The sequence below is a fragment of the Balaenoptera physalus genome (genome assembly GCF_965194825.1).
Source record: "Balaenoptera physalus genome assembly, chromosome: 10".
NCBI lineage: Eukaryota > Metazoa > Chordata > Mammalia > Artiodactyla > Balaenopteridae > Balaenoptera > Balaenoptera physalus.
In genome coordinates, this window is record NC_138889.1 from 40771063 (window position 1) to 40786964 (window position 15902).

Genomic DNA, 15902 nt, shown 5'->3' on the forward strand with positions numbered 1-15902 from the left:
GAGCAAAGTCAAAGGAGCCAGCTGTGTAATAGTCAACTCCAGGATCGATGTCTGCCAAATGAGACCACCTGGTTGTACAGTGTGGGGGGGGAAGATCACTTCAAGAGAGGAACTATTTTATAGAACTTATTTATCACTCACTGGTCTTGGTTGAACCCATAAGACTCCTAGTTTTCATAGCAGCTTCAGTGATTGCTACTACATTTTACATTTTTGGCTTCATTTATATTTATTATGTGATGGACTGAATTAAGGAAAGCATAAAACCTTGTCCATACATGTTAAGAGATAATGCATTGAAAACACCATTTTTTAAGTGTTTCTATTTATCTGAACAGAGGCTGGAGCACAAGGAGACAGGGCAGTGGTTGTGGGGTTGGGTGGGAAGAAGCCTGAGCTTTCTCTTCGGAGAACTGCAAGTCACCTAAAAGCTTCAGATCAGTTTAAGTAGTTTAATGTTTACAAGTTTCCCACATCATCTTAAACTAACCCACACTGTATTCGTTTCTGACACTCAGTACTGATAATGGTATTAGTAACTTACAGTTAGTTTTATTTCTTAAGTATATATTTCTTAAGTATATATTTATTTCTTAAGTATATATTTCTTTTCATATTAATGAAACAATGAAAAAATAGATATTAAGTACATAGCATAGTATCTGGTATATTGTAAGTACTCAACAAATGCTAGTTTCTTCTCTTTATGTGTAATAAGTTACATAAGATTTTAATAAGCTGTTTCCTAGGTTGGGTAGCCTGGGCACTTGAGCTTTCCTGCCTATATTAAGCACCCTAATTAGTCCATGCTAAGGGAACTAAGGAAGGGTCAAAACTCATGAGAAAAGAATAATTGCTAGGATTTTCATGAATAGCAAAGATTAAAGATAATTCAGGTACTACTAGTCTATTAGGTCTTTCAGATGAATTACTGTAATTGCACTTGTATTTTAAGCTTCTCAAGACTGTCCACTTGAGGATTATAACTTTTTATTATGCCACAAAATTGTTTCATTACTATTATTTAATATTTATTTATTTATTAAATGTTAAATTTATTTAATATTAATTAAAACACTTATTAGGAAAATACTGTTCTTTATGTGGAAGAAACTAGTGTTTTATTTTGAAAAATATGTGTTCATTTTCTAGAGTAGAAGGTAGTAAATAAAGGTTGTTCATTCCCTTTTAGTGGTTGAAATCAGAAAAAGAGTAATTATAAAGACAGACTAATTAGGGGAAAAAAAAGTAAGTTAAAAAAGAATTATCTTTAAACCAAATTAACACGCATTGGACATTTACAATTTTTCAGTGGTAAATTTTTAATATTATCAAGTATACAGAAGTCAGCTGTCTTAAAATATTATTATAGTCTTCTGTCTTTCTGAATGCCATTTTGATAATATTCTAATCACAGTCTCAGAAGCACATTGTTTACTTCATATGTTGTATACCTTGTTGTTTTCATGTACACAGAAAAGCGCATGTATCTTAGGTGTAAAACATAATGAACTTTACACACAAACTGATCCTTCCTGTTTAACTAGCACCCAGATCAACTAAGGGAATAATAGTGGTACCCAAAAGTCTACTTTCCTCCCTGTTGTGAGCCCTTACCAGTTCTCCCTGGATGCCTCTTTGTAAGCTAAAAATGAACTCTATTGAACTAATTTTCACTGTGAATACATCCAGATGAAACACCATCTAATTTTAATAAAATTCATCTTAACATTAAACTCAGTTTTAAGTGGTCTTTCACCTTCATCCCTTCTCTTTCCCCACATCCTACTTCATCCCCTGGAGAGATCAAAAAATTTTTTAAGCTTTATATTCAAAGGCCTGTGCTATCTTCCTTTTCTAAATAAGTAAAACACTTGTATTGATCCTTGACTACTACTATTTAGATATTTAGTCAATTTTTTGCCTGGGTAACTACAGCTGAATGTTACGATTGCCAATATTTGGTAATGAAATTGTATTCAAAACTTCAGCTAAAGATATTTTATGTGAATTTAAGCCATGTAGTCAATATTGTCACTTTGGAAAGCCATGGAAAAGCTAAGCGAAAAAGTGGAGGAAAATGAAGCTGATTCATTTGTTCTAACTCCGTATGGTTTCCTTAACACTAGATTGTTCATTCTTGTCCTTAGATTTTGAGGATGACATGATTATAACATCTGATGTCTCCCGATATATCGAAGACCCTGGTTTTGGGTATGAAGACTTTGCCAGACGAGGAGAGGAGCATTTGCCAACATTCCGAGCTCAGGTATGAGATGCCTTTAATTCAGAGAAACTGGAGAAGAGATACTGTCATTTTAATTGTGAAATGTTGAAATGTAAATAATTGACTTCTAAATAAATTAATAGAGCATTTCGATAGAATCTGTAAATATCTTTATTTAACCTAGTTTTCGGCCTTGTCTAATTTGATGTCCCAGTTGATGGATTATTATTTCAACATTAACCCCCTTAGAAGGCAAAAGAAAACTGCTTTATTCAGTTACTTGCATTATTACATGATAGTTGTATAATGTCCTTTTTTGGAGAGGGTAGGGAGGAAATCGAGTGATATGTTCACATTATAATAAAAAGGCATTTTGTAATAAGATCATATACATCAGTAGTTACGGGCTTAAGGGCCACCCCCTCCCCAGCCCTAGAAAAGAGCCATAGTAGTGATGTGGTTCATAAAAAGAGTATGAGTGTGAATAAAGACAGACTCCTCCGTGCTTGCTTCATATGATCTGCTAACCATCCGTGTCACTGAGTAGGTTTAGTCACATAGGAATATTCCAAGGTCTTGTGGGGTCCTTCCAAATGAGGGCATAGTTTGCATAGTACTTGACCACAGGAGGTAACCAGAGTTCATCACCAGTGTGCCAAACCCTGGACCCACCGAGGAAACAGCACCGCACTCCCATCTACAAACTGATGTGAAGCGTTCTTGGTAAAGCTACAAACTTGGAATTAGTGAAAGAATTACGGACTTTGAAATATCTCCACTTAACTTGCTTCAGTAGTTATACTTAAAAACATAGACTTTAAATGGAGAGTGACCGTTTTGTAATTGGAGATACATTTTATTTTTTTAGGACTATACCTGGGAAAATCATGGGTTCTCCCTGGTGAACAGACTTTATTCTGACATTGGACATCTTCTTGATGAGAAGTTCCGCATGGTCTACAATCTCACCTATAACACTATGGCCACCCATGAGGATGTTGACACAACCATGCTGCGCAGAGCTTTATTTAACTACGTTCACTGTATGTTCGGAATCAGGTATGGTCATCATGGAGACAGTTTTATATGTTTTTAAGTGAAAATTCTGGCATGCGTCTTACTTCTATCCCATTGAGGAGTATATGCTTCTGGGGAGAAAATATTACATGTGGACTTCTGATTTTTAAAAATTAATTCTGTCTTATAGAAAAGCATTTATTTTTTGTTTAACTGTTACGAATCTTAACATGCATATATAACTATAGTAGTTAGAATCTACTAAGGAAGGAAAAGAATATCAGTAATCACTGGGGATAGGAGAGAATCACTCAATTTGAGAATCCTTACTGGATGAACTGGACATTTAAAAATGTATATATTATGTCCCTTTAGATAGCAATAAGAAGTGCTGGTTGGTTAGTTTTTGGAGGAATGGTAATTAAGGTATAAATAAAACTAGGGTAGAGTCCTCCCTCATAAAGCTCACATAAGCTCACATAAGAACACTGAAACGAAACTGTAAGTCAATATAAATTAGTGGTCTCTAAATTTAGAAAATTAGAATTGAGAGGACAGGGAGTCAATGAGTGAATGAGACTGAATGGTCTAATCAGGAAAGCTCTTTTGGAGAACATCCTTTTTGAGCTGGGTTTTGAAGACTTTTATGGAGAGGGATTTGCAGAAAGAGAAAATCCCCTTCAGTCAACTGAATGAATACATTCAGTTGACTGAAGAAAATCCTCATTCAGTCAACTGAATGAATACATTCAGTTGACTCTATACTATATCCTTTCTGATACAGTATCAGAAAGCCTTTATGGAATGGAATTAAAATTCAATTTGTTAAGCAACGTGGTTTCTATAACTTTTTAAAAAATCCCAAATTTCCTGAAAAATCAACTAATAATGAAATAGTCCACCTAAAGGACACTATTACAATGGTAAATAATAAATCTTCTATTTGCCCATTTACCATTCTAGAAAGAATCATCACACTTTAAAATAGATATTGTACCAACCTAATTAAGAAAAATAAACACTGATAGATTTTAATTCAGTTGCAATAAATACTTATTATATCCAAGACTATAGATAACAAATATTATGGTGATTATATTTCTCTGTTGGATGCTACTAAATAAAGTTTATATAAAATCCTGGAGGCTTTTTTTTTTTAAACTAAGTGTTATGTTTGGGTTAGAAAGTAACAGAAACTATAGAAGAGAAATCCCACAAGCTCCCACTCCTACATTTACCCTTGTATCTGCCTCTGTGCCTGTTTGCTCTTTCTTCTCTCATATTATGGATGAACTGTCTACACTCCTATGCTCTTGGGCATAGAATCCCATCTCCTCTCAGCTTCAAAAGATCCCTGTTCTAGCAATTCTCCCTTCTCCCTCCTGCATAATCAACTTTACTCTCTTAATCAGATCTTTCCCATCAGTATATAAACATGCTATTATTTCTCTCATCATCTCAAAAAAAAAAAAAAATCCTTTCTTCATCCTTCTTTTCCCTCTGGCTGTTGCCTCATGTTTCTGCTCCCATGCACAGCAAATCTTCTTTGAAAAAGCTTTGTATGTCTACTGTCACCATTTTCTCATCTCCCATTCTCTTGTGAACCGACTGCAGTATCAGGCTTTTACTCCTGTTACGTCAACAAAGCTGCTCTTACTGAGGTTGTCCATGACCTCTCCATAGCTCCTTGCCGTGGTCAGTTCTCAGTAGCATCTTCTTTGACTAGTCAGTAGCATTGGACGCAACTGATTATCCTCTCTTCCTTGAAATGGGAAGCCCTAGACTCCTGCGTTAGGGCTCAAATGTCAGCATCTCAGAGAAGCCTTCCTGCCCACTCTATCTAAAATCACAGTTCCCCTCCCAGCCTCCAGTTGCATTTTATCGCCATAGCAGTTATCACTATCTGATACATTGTATGGTTTTCTTTTTCATTTCTTTCTTTTTTCTCCAGTAGAATTTAAATTCCACGGGTCCAGTGATTTTTGTCTATTTTGTTCATTTGTGTATCACCAGTACCTAGGGGAGTAACATGGTGGCACATAATAGACACTCAGTAACTATTTGTTAGGTGAATTAACGAATGAGCTTTTGGTATTTAATTACTAGATAATTATTGTGTCTTGGTATAATTTTAGAAATCAGAAATTTTGATTCTGTCGTTCTAAATCTTGTTGTCATATTGCTTATAGGTATGATGACTATGATTATGGAGAAGTTAATCAATTACTTGAACGAAGCCTGAAGGTTTACATTAAGACAGTGACCTGCTATCCTGAGAGGACTACCAAGCGCATGTATGATAGTTACTGGCGTCAGTTCAAACACTCAGAAAAGGTGTGTTTCGTGACTAAACCTTTTACCGTAGACCAATATTCAATATAAGAAGTAATGATTATGAAAAAATTATACATGAAAATATTAACAAATTAGCTCCATCAAAGAAATGGAAGTGGCATCATCTGGCCATCTGTTTTTCTTTCAGTGATTTTAAATTAGGTTTTATTGAGTATTAACTAAATTTTGGTTATGTATTTTGTCCAGTGTGCTGTATAAAGTAAAAGTTTAGCATTGACCTTTGAAAGATTGGATCTGAATATTGATATTTTAAAAGTATATTTGGGAAACTGTCCACCATCCTACTAGTAAAAATCAAACCTTCAGAGATGTTGTGTGAGCTATAATTATATATTATTGTATGCCCAGAAGGCATATCCATTTAGAGATTCTTTCACTCTAGCCATTACAGTTAACCTCTTAGAACAAGGGTTTCTCATTCCAATTTGGTAATTTGGTATTTTGACAATATAATGGATTTGGATCTTTTGAGCCAAATATGTTATTATATGAGGATATTTCTTTGGATTGAAATATATAGGAATCCTTATTTAAGACCTAATAAATGTTAAGGATCTTTACCAATATACTAGTACAGTATAAGTATGGCTATAAATCCTAGGTCTTTGACCTTAAAGTCCATGAATCTTCCATTTATATCACAGTTTCTGAGCTTGAGAAGAAAACCTTTTAGGGTCCTAATATTCACTCAATAACCATATGACTTTGATAAAGAACGTTATGACCTCAATCCCTAGCAGACTTTCTTGAAGTCTTAGAGCCGATCACACATCAGATAAATAAATACCTATTTGCCTCCAGCATCTCTCCGAGATGGATCGCTATGTTCTGCTTATATGTTTGCATTAGATTTTCTCCCTTTACTAGGTGGTATCTAGAAATTCTCCTTACTCATCAAGAGAATAGATCCAACAATACATCTAACCTATAGAAAGATATCAAAATAATCTAAATATGTCACAACATATTTCTTTGTAAAATTTTGAAAATATGTGGGTATATAATTTAACCTATCGGATGAGCTGTATCCCCCCCAAAAAAGTTAGGTGCTTGTTCACAGCTGTATCTGAAAGACTCTAGGCAAGCTATGCATATCTGAGTACCAGACACTAATTCCAAACTGCTTTAAGCGTCACATTTTCACTTTAATATCTCCCAAGTACAGGCATACCTCAAAGATATTATGGGTTTGGTTTCAGACCACTGCACTAAAGTGAATATCACAATAAAGGGAGTCACATGAATTTTTGATTTCCCAGTGCATATAAGAGTTATGTTTACACTATATTGTAGTCTATTAAGTGTATAATAGCATTATGTCTTAAAAAACAGTATACCTACCTTAATTTAAAAAAATGCTTTATCACTAAAAAGTGCTAACCATCATTTGAACCTTCAGTGAGTCATAATCTTTTTGCTGGTGGAGGGTTTGAAATGTTGTGAGGATTCCCAAATATGACACAGAGACACAAAGCGAGTAAACACTGTTGGAAAAATGACGCCCATAGACTTGCTTGACGCAGCGTTGCCACAAACCTTCAGTTTGTAAAAAACACAGTATCTGTAAAGTGCCATAAAGCAAAGCATGATAAAACGAGGTATGCCTGTAAATAGTAAGAAATGTTTTTAAAAGCTCTCCAAGGAATAAGCATAGGCTATAAGAAACATGGGGCTGAGTTTTAGCCATATAAAATTTTACAACTGGAAGAAAGTATAATTTGTAGGAAAATTGTGATTTGTAAAAATTAGTTTTATTTTATAACCCAGAAGATTGACTGGCTTTACATAACATCTATCCTAACAAAATTATTGGACGTTTTTAAGACTTTAGGGGTCATTTTTACTGCTCACCTTTTTTTATAAATGCAGTTTTCTTATGAGTATTACATCATGTACATGCATAAATATGCCCAGGCATGTGTGTTTGTATATGTGTCTGTAATACCCATGAAAAACATTTGTGAATGTCTGATATATGAAAAAAAAATTAAAGTTTTTTCAGTTGTTTATAATGGTCACTAAACTGGTAACACTTTCGTTTCTAGGTTCACGTAAATTTACTTCTAATGGAAGCACGGATGCAAGCTGAGCTTCTCTATGCTCTTCGTGCCATAACTCGGCATTTGACCTGAAACATCATCCAGGGAAAATGTCATATATGTGTAAAGACCTTTTCACATAGGATATACATCAGAAGCTGTTTGTGATGTAGCATCAAACATTATTCAATTCTCTAGTGTCAAAGTTTTAGCCGTTTTTTTGGGGGCGGCTGTAATGTGCAATGATGTATTTTCTTTTTCTTGATGCTTAACATGACTAACAATTGCAAAAATAATACTGAGGAGCACTACTTGGCATTGTTTATAGTTGGGTTTTTGGATACTGATCATAAATCATGAACCTGGTTTGTTAATGCTTAACTTCAGTGCTTTGGGGTTTGTGTGTATGTGTATTTTTGTTCTTTCCTTTTTTTTTTTTTTTATAATATGGAAAAGCGCTTACAATCTGCTCGAGCAATTGTTTTTCAGATATTGGAATTCAGCAATGAATGACCTCCTCTGGCCATTCTAGAATTTTAATGTTGTGTCCTAAATCTGGTGGAGGAGAAGCATGCGCTGTTGAACTAAGCTGCTCACAGGACACTCATCTGTGTCCCCAGGAGATTATTTGTCAGGCACTGTTTATTTTTTTTGTTTGTTTATTTGTTTGTTTTTTTTACTGCTATTGGCGATAACATGAAATGTGATACAGCCATTGTCCATAATTTAATGTGAAATTGATCATGATGAATTCTATAGCATGCTACTGAAATGCCAAATTCAGCTAGTTTCTTTCTCTTCTGAAACAGAAGTTTCCGTTTTCCATATCAGATGTATATATTAAAAGTGGAATTATGCACAATCCTTTCTATCACTGACAGTAATCCTCAGTCATCAGAAATAATCAGTGCTTGCAGGGCTACTTGCAGTTCATTTAGTTGGCACATATAAACATGTACCCACATAAGACTGACCAAAAATTTTCTTTGCACATTTTTCTTTTCTCATAGTGTTTTCTATATTGCAGTAAGCGGAGGAAGGTTAATATACCTATATTTTTTCCTGCTAGGCTTTTAGAACTTATTTTCCATGGTTTTTCTTATGATAGGTTAAACAGTTTATTATTCAAAGGTAAAAATTGTGTTTCTATGCATTAATGTGATTGAACGACAACAACAAAAGAGTGCAATATGTTAAAAAAAATACTCAACAGACTTTCCCCCTATTATGTCACTGCAGAAGTGTCCTTTTAACAGAGAGCCATAAAGAAATTTGGTTCAGATTTCTTTATCGCCCAAGGCTTTTGCCTTCCTGGGGTTGAACAATGTTCCTTTCATAATGCCAAAGCATCCCCTTCCCCAGAAAAATCTCTTTGGACAACTGGTTAAAAAAAGATCTCAAGTCTTAAGGGAAGAAAAAGCATCCCAAAAGTCACATTTTTGCATTGGTTTATGTTACTTGATTAGATTATCTTCACAGAGCACAACGTTATGTGTTTATAGCTTTAATTTATATTATGTTAATGAACCAGTGAAGTGCCTAAAGAGATGCTTACAGCTATCCAGTAGGACACGACTGCACTGCTTAAACACTTTTTGGTTAACTAAGGGTGACTTGAATTTTACACAAACATGCTAATTGTTTTAAAACAGATCCATTTTTTCATAGTGAATAAGATAGTTAAAATTTTCCGTTAGAGTTCCCACAAAGATTTCATTTTAGACTTACTTGTTATCTAGGATTTACTTTTTTTCTCTCATGAAAGAATTGTGGACTAGTGTTCTGTTCAATCATTTTCCCCTTCCATTTATCATCCTTTTCTGGTACAATCCATTAGGTTGCTTTCTTTTAGGCTTTGTTCTAGATAAGAAAATAGAAAGATGACTGTAAACCTATGAATATGAGATAGTTCTGCATTTTTAGATTCCAGGATTTTGTTTGAAATCTTCCACTTGAGGAAAAAAATTGCTAATTTTTTTTGACAGGGTGGTTTATTTAAAGAGATTATTCAAAGAACTCGTTTCAGATCTAGTCTGTTTTGTTTATTGCGTATACAATATGTTGATTTTATGCCATATCACATTATATAGATATGTGTTAACCACGAAGAAAGTCTTTAGGGGAATGGCAAAATACAAATGACAACATGCATGTCCATTTGACTTCCCTAATTTTAGAACTTTCAAGTTGAGGATATCCTTTACTCTTGACTTTTTTTTTCTTTTTTTTTTTTTTACTAGCATTCTTTCAGTTAATATCCCTATGTTTTTGTGCAGGTGACCTGTATTACAGGATAAAAAATGATTTTTATATATTGAAAAGGAGGAGAAATTCTCACAGAACACCATATGAGCTTTAGACCAAAAGGGGAAACAAGGTTTAAGTAACTAAAAAGGCCACTTAATTTTTGTTTTTTGTGTTCCCCCCAACCCCCCGGAAATGTAGGTAGTTGGAGTTGGGTTATGGAAATATTAGTGCCTTTACTAGATCTCTTTCCTAGCAAGGTTTCTTACTAGCTCAGCATCGATCTGTCTCATCACTAATCAGGAAAATCAGTTGACTTGGAACTAGAAACAAAAACAAAACAATATATTTATGAACCTCACTGAATCAGCCTAGAAAAGTTGACTTTGAAGGTGCCAAAGCACCTTCCAAGATGCAGCATGCACAGCCTTCCAGGTTGTGAAATCCATTGTACAGCGAGTTTGCTGTGAACTTCAGCTAATGCAAACTTGAAATTCTGATGCGGTTTTCCAGGGTGGTATTTTTTCAGAGTATTGAATTTACTATGTAGTAATTTATAGTATAGCTTTTTATATTAAAATGTGATATTTTTAAAAGAGATATCTGGTTCAATTGGTGTATTGATGTGACTATACGATCTGCTAACCCACCCCTTGGGCTCTCATTGTGCCAAACTGAGATGTGCAGGTGTGTGTGAGAAAAGCACACGTGAATGGGAAGTCTCTAACTCCGTTGCTTATTATTTTCAAAATAGTCTAATAATCCACTCATGTATATGCTTGGTGGATAGCCGTTTACTTTTGAATTTCAAGTTTTCCCACTTCCAGTTATAACTCTCAATTTCTCAGATCACCTTAGGAAAATCCAACTACTCTCCTCTCTGAAAGTAAATCTTGAACCCAATCCCTTGACTGCGGGAGTGGCCAGGCAGGTGCCTCCTTGGAGCCTTCTGATGAGGCTTCCTCAGATGGACTTGTGATAATTAGAGGAAAACAGGCTTTTGAGACGGGACAACTTATTATTTCTTCACCTTTTTGAGCTAAGGATACTATCTCAGTCTCAGGAAGAATCTTTGTCCCATTTGGGGACTTTTTAAAATAAAGAATGGCTAGTGTGGAATCTGGGTCATGGCCTTGGCCTGTAATTATGACTTTAAACCCAAATAATAGTGACAGAGCAACACAGGACTGTCTTAGAACAGAAAACTCGATGTCAGCTTTATGTCAAAATCGTATTTGAACCAGAGCCCCTATTTAAATTGTATTATAAAGTCCCTTAAATTGGGATTGACCTATATACACTAACTAATATGTGTAAAATAGATAACTAATGAGAACCTGCTGTATAGCACAGGGAACTCTACTTCATTTCGCTGTACAGTAGAAACTAACACAACATTGTAAAACAAATATACCCCAATACAAAATTAATTAATTAAGTCCCTTAAAATTTTTAAATGCTTCTAACAACTAGTTAACATTATTCCTGAGCAACTTTTTTTCCCACCTCATAGAGTTTTTAAATCCAAAATCTTAGATCTTTATACCACAGCAAAATGAAATTATCAACGAACAATTAAAGAGCTGTACTTAAAAATAGTTCACCACTTTCATGCAGAGCGCATGCATATATGATGGTAAGATTCTTTTAAATTCTAAGAACAATTCGTCAGGGAAAAAAAGAATTTCAGTGCATATTATAAAAATGATTTGCACTGTGCTAGTAAAATGAGGTTTTTGTTTTGTTTTATGTTGTGTTTTAAAGACAATTCTAAATCATTCCTCTGGAAAGCAAGACCTTAAACTCTTCTCTTTATCTAAGGGGACTTTTTCTTCTTTTATGCAAATAGACGGTCTTGCATGAAGTGAAAATTATGCAACAATAATGTTATATAAATAGTACAGGAAATTTGCTAACAGTATAATTCAACAGCAAACTGAAAGGTATATGGCTCCTCTATTCAGATCGAGTTTTAAGTTACCTAATTTCATAGTCAGAAACTATTCTAGGTGGCCATAGTCATAAACTATATTTCCCGATTATATCCCTCTGGAGACTGAGAATCAAATAATCTTTCCTTAAAACAGTACTGTAACATGAATGTATTCATCTCAGTCAACAGAACTTCAGTGCCCCCTGTATGTGTAGATTACTTCCATGCTAATTTGGCTTCGTTAGTAGTATCCACTCAGGTGAGACCTAGAACAAAAATATCTGGGGTGAAATGGATCATAGAGGTAGAGGTACCTGTCAAGGCAGAACCCTGTGAGGAAGGGTCTTTCAAAGAACACATGGACCATAATTCTAAGAGCGTGACTGCCCTCAGCATCACACACCTAATCTAAAGGAGCACTTCCTATTGTGGGAGCTTCTGCCTACATTCAGCCCATCCTTTTCCGCCTGCTTTCTCTTTCTCCAAGTGCCTCGACCTCTACCACGCTCGCTCTCTTCCCCTCCCCTCAGCCCGTCTTGGTCTGAGCGCCTTTTCACAATCCAAATGAAACACCACCAGCCACCTGCTGATCGTCACCAGCATTTACTTTCCCCAGTTACTTTTTCTCCATCCATGAGGAATACGACTTGTCCCAACTCCCTCGAAATCCCTCTACCATCTAGCTATATCTTGGCTAACCTTTGCCCTAGACACCCTACCAGATCTAATGCAGCACCACGTGTAATCTCGTCCATCCCATACTGTTCTACCCTTTCCCAGCTGCCAAAATATCTTGCTCTCCTCTACCTCATCCCCAAAGAGCCTATAAACTCAGAGTATCCAACCTTTTCATGGATTCACTCTCCGTTGTTCAGTAATACTACTTCCATATTTTAAATAAATCATAGAAGATTTTTGCCTTCTATCAAAGTAGGAATCTTTATATTTATACATGATACAGAAATTGAACTATTTCTACCATGCAGAATTTAGCATTTAGCAGGATTTTAAAGTGATTGAATTGCCATCTTAACCTGGATCTATATTTGGTTAGTGCAAGTTATTTGAATGTAAAGTGAAAATTCTCCAGCAATCCAGATTGATCTGTAACCTATCAATGGAACAGGAAGTTTCTGGCATACGAATGGGTGGTGTTTCAGACATTTGTTTTATTGGTGTCATTTGGGCCTTGAAACACATTTCCAATAGAAGGACATATGATAAAGGATGTTTAGGTGGTCCCATTGGATCACAGAAGACCATTTGATTTATAATATAGATAAAATGCCATAAAATTGGCTACATAATGGTTTGATCAAGCTTCCCTAGGTTAGACTAAGCTTCTAACCCCTATTCCTACCCTATTCTCATGGGGGAAAATGAGCTACGGGATGAAAAGGGAATGCACTGCCTTCGTAGTCCGTATAACCATGGTTGCACTTCCGGTATATCCAGACAGTATCATTGAGGAACAGGAAACGCACAGAAGAGGAAGAAGCAGCAGTTCTTCCTCTATAGCCAGTGCCTGCTCAGTGTGGTCCATAGATGAACACTGTCAGGCTTCTAACGTGGGGCGTGTTTATCTACAGACGCTTGTCTGACCTGAAGACAAACCCCCCTTGTTTGAAAGTACAGATTATTATGATCTACAGTGGTATTTGGATGGCCTTCCACACCCGTTCATGAACAACCCAACCTGATAACAGAGTCTAGTCAATTCCTTTAAGGGCCCAGAAATGAATAGATGCCCAGTTAAGAAATGAGACTTGAATGATGGAGACTGAAAGGATGGTTTTTATTAAATCATATGTCATGAAGTGTTCATTCTAGCTTTAAATTAATTATGACTGCACCACCATGAAGTCCAGAGTTGAAAACAGAAGGAATTTGGGGGCGGTGGGTGGGGGGATGCATATCTGATTCTTTTCAATGCTTGTGGAAATCTTTGAAATAATAAAATGCATACTATAAAATAGCCATTAGAACAAACACCCCATTTTACAGCTCATAGGACAGCATCAAATGTTAGTAAGTCTAAATATGATAAATGTAATTTTTGGTATGTAAATTTGCTAAAACAGTCTATTTTCTTGCACCCCTGAGTTTAACCTCTTAAAAATGAATGTATAATTTTAACAGAAAGAATATCAAAAGGAGAGACACTCTCTAGTCTTCTTTAATGTTAAAATATTGTTTATGAATGCTGATTAGCTTAAGTATATGCATTATGTCACTTACTGAATGAAACTGATTATACGTCTCTTTCTCGAGTTAGTCATTACAAATTGTCAACTGACTCCCAAATCTGATAAGGAAGGATCAAAAGGTAGGATAAAAGAAATGTATTAGTTGGGTAGCCAAGAAATTTCCTTCATAATGTTGAGACTGTCCTCTCCTTTCTGAATTTCACTGGTTCGCTAAAATAAAGGGTAAACGTTAAATGGTACCCTTGTTCATCAAGGAAAGAAAGTCATCCCAACTCTATATCTACTGCAGATAATTTCTTTTACATCCATATATCTTCCCTGGAAAGAAAATGCAATTTTTCCCTTCCTCTTTCTCCTCACATTTACTCTTTTCAATCTGATAAGATAGACACAGAAAGCAAACCACAAGCCAGTTTGGCATCTTCTCCATGCTAATAGAATACTCACAGCCACATGCACAGTTGGAGCAAGGTTACAAAGAACCCTGTCAGGTCAACTTGGAACATGGCCTTGCTACTTGGATTAGCTCCTTCAAACCTGAAAATAACTTTCCTGGTCATGGAAGAACTGGATGTATCCTTTAGCTTATGAAATAGGATTTGAACTTGAAATCTCTTTTTTTTTTTAACCTGATTTTGCAGAGCAGCTACATCATGAATGTATATATTAAGACTCTGTAGCTGAATTGCACATGAAATCAGATTGCCAACTTCTTATCTTTCAATTTTAGACATCATTTTATCCTTAAGTTGTGAGTGATATATGTAGCATGCTGTGAAACGTCTGTTATAGTTCTTTAATTCATCAGTATTAATACAGAGTTATCTTTTGCGTTCCTTGGTACTTTTTATTCCATGTAATCAGAAGCTGTGATGTTTTGCCTTTGTAGTCCTGTGCTTTGTTACTGTAATTTTTTTTTTACGAAGCACGTGACTTTGGACTAACGTGAGGCGGATGACGTGATCTTTAAGACTGCTATATATCTATCAGTCTCTTACTATATAAGGTTTTCAATTAGAATAAGCTTTTATCAAATAGATCATTGATGCAATTTAGGATTCACACAATTTTCAGTGTCAAATGGCGGTCTTACATTTATAGTTTCAATTCTGAAAATAGCAAACTTGCTAAACAGCCACTTTAAACTTGTTCTGGCAAATCAGACCCTGCTGTAGATATAGTCTAAGTTAGTTAACCATATAAGCCTTTTCAACTATTATGCCCTCCACATAAGTCAGCAGTTAAGAAGATTATAGAACCCATGAAAGCTTTTTGTATGTATAACTAGGTTTTATTTTTCTTATGTTGCTGATTCTACAGTTCTGACTAAAGCTGACCTGAATGGATCAGTTTTTGTGTAATATTCTAGTGCTTTAATGCCTCTTTTTTTTTTTTGGAGGGATGGGTAATATTATTTGAACAGATGCAGAAGGAACTGTTGGTGAGTCAAGGCAAACACATTTGAAATAAAGGAACTGTGTATTAACATGTTAACAATTCATAACTGCACTTTTTATGACATTTTGAAAATCTATTTATAGGTACAGAACAATGGGTTTTGTTAAACTGTATCACATTTATACTTGCAGAAATTTATTTCATTGTTATTAGTAGGAATTTTATTGGTTCAATAAAATTGGCAAAACTGAACACTGTTTGCTTTTATGTACATATATTTAAATTAATATTAGAGTAGCATTCTTTCCTAGGTTTGTTTCTGCTTAAATTATTGGACATGCATTCTGAAAGACACCAGCATTGTAAGAGTCATTGTTTTCCTCTTATTTCTTCCTGACCCACAGTTTTCTTGGGATATTTCTTACAATCACTTGATACTGCATTAATGGAATACTGCAATAGTGTAAGTTGTGCAAAACGTA

The 15902-nt window shown here is 35.1% G+C and overlaps 1 protein-coding gene across 2 annotated transcripts in view; it reads left to right on the forward strand.

Moving 5' to 3' along the window:
* The window catches only part of SESN3 (sestrin 3), a 73865-nt gene extending 58193 nt beyond the window's left edge, over positions 1–15672 (forward strand). For both annotated transcript variants that reach the window (XM_082409997.1, XM_082409996.1), the window contains 4 exons: positions 2151–2269; positions 3096–3286; positions 5434–5578; positions 7645–15672. In XM_082409997.1, coding sequence (XP_082266123.1) covers positions 2151–2269; positions 3096–3286; positions 5434–5578; positions 7645–7731 — 542 coding nt within the window. In that variant the 3' untranslated portion in view covers positions 7732–15672. The remainder of the gene's footprint in view (positions 1–2150; positions 2270–3095; positions 3287–5433; positions 5579–7644) is intronic.
* The last annotated feature ends 230 nt before the right edge of the window (positions 15673–15902 follow it).